At 47.1% G+C, this 7,944-nt stretch overlaps 1 protein-coding gene across 1 annotated transcript; it reads left to right on the top strand.

Annotated features, from left to right (window-relative positions):
• SAP30 (Sin3A associated protein 30) lies at positions 1-7,311 on the top strand. The gene is made up of 4 exons (XM_040588947.1): positions 1-669; positions 2,070-2,192; positions 4,848-4,946; positions 6,980-7,311. Exons 1-4 carry the CDS (start codon positions 358-360, stop codon positions 7,100-7,102), a joined length of 657 nt encoding a protein of 218 aa, XP_040444881.1. The 5' UTR covers positions 1-357; the 3' UTR covers positions 7,103-7,311.
• The last annotated feature ends 633 nt before the right edge of the window (positions 7,312-7,944 follow it).

The raw sequence follows: 7,944 nt of genomic DNA, 5'->3' as shown, positions 1-7,944 counted from the left end.
CGGGCAGGCGGGGCGGGGCGGCGGGCAGGTTGCTGTTGTTACATAGGAAACAGCTGAAGAGTCTCCACATGACAGGGGGGGGAAAGAGGAAGTGGGGCGACCCGCGGGGCGCCGCCGCCGCTCCGGTAGCCGCGGGGCTGAGGCTAGCGGACAGCCGGCGGGCAGAGTCGTTCCCGCGACGTCCGGGCTGGCCGCCCTTGAAGGGCGGGTTCGCGCCCCGGTGCCGCCGCTGAGGGGAGGCAGGGAGAGGGGGGGCGCCCCGCCGGGCCGCGGCGTTTCGCCGGGGAAGTTTGGCGCGGGGCGGGATCCCGCCGCCTTCCTCCGGGCTTCCCACCGGCCGCGGAGGTGGCGCCGGCTATGAACGGCTTCGCCCCCGAAGAGGTGACCCAGCGCGGGGCGGACCCCGCCGCCGCCGCCACCGCCGCCGCGGCGGCGGGTAATGCGGGCTCTGCCGTAGAGGTGCCGCCGCCGCCGCCGGGGCTGGCTCCGGCCGCTGCCGCCGCGGGCTCGGTGGGCGCCGGGGTTGCGGGCGGCCCCGGGGCCGGGCAGCTGTGCTGCCTGCGGGAGGAGGGGGAGCGGTGCGGCCGCGCCGCCGGCAACGCCAGCTTCAGCAAGCGGATCCAGAAGAGCATCTCGCAGAAGAAGGTGAAGATCGAACTGGACAAGAGCGTAAGTCCGGGGAGGGGAGAGCACACCTGGGGCTGCCGCATGCCCCCCCAGGCCCCCGCCGCCGGCGGGGCAGGCAGACAAAAGCGGCCGGCGGGTCCGGCTCCGGCCCCCAGCCCCGCTCCGCGCGGGCCGGTTGCTGCCGTGGGTTACTTGTTTGGGGGGCTTTTATTAAAAGTTTAGGGGTTGTGGCTTGGGTTTTTTTGGCGGTGGGCAAGTGGTGTTTCCCGCTTCCCTCCCCCCTCCCCTTTTTCCCGTAGCACGGTGGAGTTTGGCTGGTGGTGCTGGAGCACGGCCTCAAAGTGCGCTCCCTCTGCGGGAAAGGGAGGGGGAACTCCCCTCCCCCTGTCCCTCCGCTTGTTTCAGGGGTCCCCTCCCACCCCGCAAGAACCGGGGGCATCGACTGCATGTGTGTGTCCCCCGCCGCCCGGTGCAGCCGGAGCGGGACGAAGCGTGGCCGGGAGGCGCCGCTCCCCCTCCCCGGCGCGGAGCCTGCATGGCTCCCGGCGCGCTAGTTTGTGCCTGTTCCTGGCGAGGGCAGCGCTCGGCTGCTCCGCCTCGTGTTGCGATGTTGCACGTCTCCCCTTGCCACTCTATCTTCCGCTCGGCAGCCATCAGGCGCCGCGCAGCGCGGCTCGGGCCGGCTGGGCGGAGGGGGGGGCACGGCACGGCCCCCCCGGCGGAGCTGCAGCCGCCGTTCTGCGGCGTGAAGAGCCCGGGCGGTGCGGAGTGGTGCCTGCCTTCGCCCGGTCCCTGGGAGCGGGGAGCTCCCGGTGCGGGGGGCAAAGCAGCTTAAAATGCGCGGCGGCCGGCCTGGCTGCTCCGTGCCCCCGGGGGACCCCCGCAGCCCCCGGCCCCCAAACGCGGCTCCGTGCGGGCATTGCCAGGAAGGCACCCGGCTCTGAAATTCGGGGCCGGTGCGCGCCTGGGAGATACCCCAAAGCGTGCAGACCCCTGCAAAGGTAAACTTTTTAAAACACAGACAAAAAAACCAGTGCGTTGCTTGACCTCGCCGAGGTAGTGGAAGTGAAAACACGGAGGGAAGGATATTGATGGGAAAGGAGAGCGGGCCTTTTGCCCTCTAAAGAACAAGTGAATGCTTGTTTTTCGTTTTCCTTCCCGGTGCCCGAGTTGCAATGCGTCGTGGCTGGAGGGAGGGTTGTACTCGTGTGGCTCTGCAGCCTGTTACTGCTGCATCAGTCGATGGCAGCAGCACTTCGGCGTCCTCTGGGCCAAGCCGGTGGCGGTGAGCTGTAGCACAGCACGTTATTCATTTTGAAGAATCCGGTATAAAAACTTTCATGTGACTCTGGTTGCTGAGGGGTTGTCTCTGTACGTGCGTTTATATTGTAAGTCTGGGAGATAGGTGGATTTGATTGAAAGACGCCGTATTACTCTTCTAGGCAAGACATCTGTATATTTGTGACTTCCACAAAAACTTAATTCAGAGTGTGAGAAATAGAAGGAAGAGGAAAGGCAGCGATGATGATGGTGACTCACCGGTGCAAGACATCGACACTCCAGAGGTAGCTAAATAGCAGTGTCTTTTCTAATTGTTGTGTTAACCTTGTTCTTACTGACTACCTAGTCCACACAGGTACTGTTTTCCCACTCTTACAGCTCTTCTTATTTGGGGTGTGTGGAAAAGAGAAGACTCTTAATTAACTCAGTCTTAGTATAACAAAATCTAACTGAATTTTATGGTGTTTTTTTCTGTATTAATTGTGCAGGGTGCAATGAACAAAAGTCCTTCGATTATTTTTAAGTGTCTGCTGGTTCTCTCAAGAAAACTGCTGTTCTCAGCTTTCTCCATCTTAGTGCTTCCTCTCCAAAGTGGTGCTCTGCCACATACCAGCAACCTCTGTCTTCTGCAGGAGTTGACAACTTGAAGGGAATTGCACACAGGGCTTGGGATATAAATGCTTCAGTGCCTCATCCCTCTGATCCTTTCCTTCTGTGGTAAATGTGTTGCAGATGGCTTTTCCCTTAGTCGCGTTAAACACAAAGTTGAATGCCGGTAGCTCTTTCTTTTTACCTCGTTGTTGGGGGGGAAGAGGCATTCAGGGAGCTGTGCTAGAAAGGAGTGGGAAAGATGGTGTTTTTGCAACCTGTTAGCTCCACTGCAGACCAGTGAAACCTCACCCATTAAAAAAAGTAAACTACAGCTTTCAACCTTTTTTTGTAGTACAGTGGGAAAGACTGCAGTTAAGGCTTGCTTTTCCTGTATGTGCTCTGGATTACTTCTGCTGCAGACTGGCTTAGCAGGTGCTCTTCTGTGTGTTAATTTTGAACAGAGGCTGTCATGCCTACCTGGTTCCTTCTAAAAGGGATTTTATTTTTAAAGCATTCTCCAGAAATTGCTCTAAGTGTTAATTTAATGGCATCCTTATGGTCTGCATTTGTAGATATCAGCAGCATAAGTGATGAAACTTTGTACAAGAATCCATGCCTAAAGGCATGTGGCTGCAGTCTGAAGGCTCTGGCTAAGAGGATTTTAGGGGATTGGGAGTAGTTTGATGCTGGGCTGTGTTATTTGTCTCTTAGATATCTGGGATTGCTGCTTTAAGTTTTGTCTAAAGCTAATGCTCTATGTGGCTTCAGGTAGCTCTGGCACAGTGGTAATCACAGCTCTCCTGCAAGCCTGTCTTGTTTTCTCATGCAAGAATTATAAAACATGTCACAAATGATGGATATCTCCAGAACAAGAAAGCAAGCTGCTTTGGTTTTAGTTTGTAATTTTTAATGGTCCTACTGCAGGAAATAAAACTGCCTGGGAAGTATTTTTGAGGATTTTCAACTGGCAATTTGGACAAGGTCAGTACGTTCATCCCACGTAATTACTGTATGCCTTAGATGCTGTTGGCCCTTGATCTTTATTTTCAATTGCTATCCAGTTTATTAAGGAAAAAAAACTTATCATTTTTCTGAAGACTTGTAAGGCCTTTCCATTTCAGTTTCAGTCATGGCCATCGTTACCTGTTAGAAGTGATTCCTGCAGGAGGGGAAGAGGCTTCTGCAGTGCTGGTAGCTTCTGGGAATTGGTGGAAAGCTGCTGCTGCTACTCTGTGTGATGCTCTGGGGTATGGGTTCCCCACTGTGACTTGGGAAGTGGAATTTGTGCTGTGTAAACTTCAAAATACCAAAGGATACTCATCCTTTATCATGCAAGGCAGCATGACATCAAGTCTGGCCAGGTTACCAAGCATGCAGTAGCACTGCTGTTGTTTGTATTCTGTAATAAGGCTGCTAAATGAGTTTAAAGCAAAAATGAATGCCTTAACCAATTTTTAATGCAGTGAGTTTGGAGAATGGTACTGTAACTGCAACTGATGTAGCAGAATTTCTCATTCGGCCTGCTTTCTCAGCTTGCTTTCCCACTCAATCATCTGATTAAGCTCTCTTACATTGTCAGGGAGGGTGGGAGGGTAAGCTGTTGCTGGGAGAAGTGGCTGTTGATGAGAGTTCTTGGGATTCAAAACCGACAGAGTACTGGGTTAAGGTTGTGTATTTGTATCCCTAAGAGGACCTTGTGCAATTCTTTCAGCTGTCAGCTCGTGCTGAAAAATAGTTTTGGACAACCGTGCCCGTGCACATAACTCCTGCATTGTGCTTATGTAGCAGGGATGTGTTTGGAGAGCAAGAGCAGCTGTTTTCTTCTCTCACCTCAAGCCAAGAAAACTTTGTGCTGTAGACTTCCCTGATTCTAGTATGTGCTGTCTCATGGTGCAGATGTGCTATATCTTGCATGTGACTTGTGTAAAATTTGATGGCTGAAATTGCAGAGCAGGGGCCTCCTTTGAAATGTCATCTTCATAGATGTCTCAAAAGTTGTTACTGGGCTTTGTGTTATCATGCTTGAACTGGGGAACAAACAAAAAAACCCAGAACTAAGTAAAGTACAATAATGAGTTCCAAATATTGTCCACAGCTGAAGGGAGGCAGAGCCACGCTTGGGAACAATAAAATGCTCTTAAACTGAACTGGGCTGTTTTCCTTTCGGCTAAAAGGTGCAGGGTAGAGCTTGGTTTTTGTCAAAATGAGATCTGCTGAGCTGACTGTTTACACTTATGTATCTAAGATTCCAAAATGTTTTTGAGAGGCAAACTGTTAATGACTGAATCCTGTTCAGTTACATTAGATTATTTTTCCTTCTCCTCCCCCCCCCCCCCCTTTTCTTCTAGGTTGATTTATATCAGTTACAAGTAAACACACTTCGAAGGTACAAAAGACACTTCAAGCTACAGACCAGACCAGGACTCAACAAAGCACAGCTCGTTGAAGTACGTATGAGTGTTTGTTCCATAATAGAAAATGTGACTTGTTATGGCATGTGGTTTTCTATACCGTGGGATCCTTGCATAAAGAGCATATGTAATCTGGATTTTAGAAGAACAAAAGGGAACTACTTATCTAGCTTCCTTCATTGGCTGCAGCTCCTGAGCCAAGTAAATCAAAAGTAAAAGCTCTTTCCAGAGGAAGAAACTTCTGAAAGGAGTGTGTGCCGCTCAAAAACAGTGTTGGAACAGTAAGATGAACTGGGTGTCGCTGAATACCATAGAATCACAGATTTATGGTCTGTGTATCAGTCACACCTTCACCCCAAGCGTCCTGCTGAAAAGAACTGGAAGCTGAGAGGTGGCAGCAAACTTCTGGCAAGGTTCAGACTTTGCAGTAACTGGCTGTTTGAAGCAAACATATGTGTTACTATATATATAAAGTATAGAAAGCTGAAAAACGGGCTTCTATTGATAATTAATTACCAATAAATAACCAAAACCACTGGGATCTGCCGTCAGAAAGATAGAACTTTATGAAATATTTCTAAAGGAGCTGAAGCTCTGTGTGAGTACAGCTGTATGTAAGCATCTTGACTGCGTGTGAGTGTAATTTTAAAGGATTTGTCCTGCGCTGCAAGATCCAGTTAGAGCTTGCTGATGTAACTACATGGAAGAACTCATGATCGTCTCTAAACAGGGAGGTATAGCCACTGATTTTTCACTTTGGTGCAGTGATACACTCAATTGTACTTCCGTGCAGACATCTTGTTGTCCTCTCCCTTAATCTGTGGGGATTAACGGCAAGGTTCTTAAATGTGTGGGAGATCTCAAGGCTGAGAACAGTGCCGCGGCCGCTGCAGTCTTCTGGTTTTTTAATATGTGAGTTGAGGTACAGATAAGCGCTTGAATTAGCAGGACTGTGATTTGAAAAAGCACAAGGAGTTTTTGTCCTCCAAAAACGGTGTTTCTAAGGGTCTGCTTTAGGTACCTCTCATGAGGTATTTGCACTACTTGTTCTTACACTGCATGGTGTGCGTGGGCAAAGCTGCTTTGGTCATTGGCTTGGTTTGACCTGCAGGTATTTGTGAACCATGGCTGCAGATCTTCTTTAGTTTACAGTACATATGATTCCTTGTAACCTGTCCTAACATAAAATAGACACTCCTCTAGCTGTTACAAGTCCCCTTCAAAGGACTCTTGTCAAACTGTTTCTCTCTGAATTTTTTGGGGAGTTGGTTTTAGAAACCTTCCTAACTTGCTGATGAGGCTAAACATTTATATACTTGTATCCTGTGGTAATTAAATAACCAGTCCCAGGTTTCTCACTTGCCAACTTTAATCTACAAAAAAATCCTGCAAAAAGCCAGAGAATAGACGCAGGCAGGTATAATATTTTGTGTGTTTGCTTTTAAAGCTGGAGTTCATTTTGATGAAGGGGAAGACTTCTAGAATGACAAAAGTGATTTAAGGACTGTTTAGAGATTTTCATATTTTAGTAGTTACAGCATGGTCAGTTTTCATTAATAGCTCTGACTTGAAGAGCTGAATGTTCAGTTATAATTCTTGAAGATTCTTAGGTGTTTCTGTATGTGACTTGATACAGACACACACCACCCTCCCGAGTGCTGAGCAGTAGCCTCTCGTTTACCTGCTGTTGCTCTGTTTGTATTCTATAGTCATTACTTGCTTTATAGTTGAGCTTTAACTACACAGCTGTAACAATACTCAAAATTGTTTGTTTTGAGAACTTTTTCTTTTTTTTTTGAGGTTGTTTTTGTTTTCTGAAAATTTTCTGAGTTTTTAAGTTTGGAAATTAAGGTACAATCTGCTATATTTAATTCATAGGTCTCAATATTAAAATGGTTCCTGTTTATCTTTTTTATGACTATTAAAGACTTTTGAAGAGAAGTAGCTTTTTCTTTTGTAAGCTGCTCTATCAATCTTTTAAACTTTAATGAAGTTGATTTAAATCTGAATCTTCAGTTCTTCTGCATATAAAAGTGGTTATTTAATTTCCTTGCATTCTTCCTTTTTAGATAATTGGCTGCCATTTTAGGACAATTCCAGTGAATGAAAAGGATACCTTAACATATTTCATCTACTCGGTGAAGAATGATAAGAACAAACCAGATCTAAAGATGGATAGTGGGGTTCACTAGATGGAAAAGGTTGGGACTGAGACTCAGGCTGCAAATCAAAAGACTGAGGTTTTGTGGATATGCAAAAGCTTTCTTTGTAACTTTTTCTCCCCGAAGAGTTTGTCTCTTATTTTTCATAACCTTGCTGATTTGTTTGAAAACAATCTCTTATGAAACAAATTGCCTCAGCAAAAGTATTTTAAATAAATATCACTGATATTGTTGCTCAAGTTGGGTGTGTCTGTAACTTATTTAGTGAGTTACTTGTACCTAATAGTTAAGCTTTGACTAATTATGTAATATTAAAATATTTTTCAATTTAAGTGTGCCAAGGATTTATTTATGAATGTACTTCAAGTTCTCATGATGCAATGCCTTTTAAAAAAAAAAGCTGTAGCAGACTTGGCACTAGGTTCTTTTTCCTAAGGTAAAAGGCTTTAAATGACAGTTCCAGTTGTTAACTGGGCAGAAATGGTTGAATAACACTTTCTTTTTCTCCCCTTTGGAAACAAGAATTGATGGGGGCTTTTCAGATTTGTTTATTCATCTTGTCATTGCTGGGATGTATGCTTCCAAGCACTGAGGCCTTCCTGCTGCTATATTAAAATGGAAAAAAAATGCAGCTCTCAAATTTCAAAGCTATAAGTACAGATGAAAAGACTGCTGCAGCTTACTGTGCTGAGAAATCCTTCCACTCAGTAAGAAATCCTGTAGCTGCTGACTTTTCCATTCATCTAGACAGACTGCTGCTAAGATCTTAATTGGAGAAAGATAGAACCTGTGCTGGGTCAATGTGGTATCTTCTAATAGACATTGCATGCATTAGCTCAGGCTTGTTTAAAGAAACCAACCAACCAAAAAAA

Source organism: Falco naumanni, chromosome 1 (genome assembly GCF_017639655.2).
Source record: "Falco naumanni isolate bFalNau1 chromosome 1, bFalNau1.pat, whole genome shotgun sequence".
NCBI classification, from domain to species: Eukaryota; Metazoa; Chordata; class Aves; order Falconiformes; family Falconidae; genus Falco; species Falco naumanni.
The sequence above is the reverse complement of the archived record's forward strand: the minus strand, read 5'-3'. Positions and strand labels throughout refer to the sequence as shown.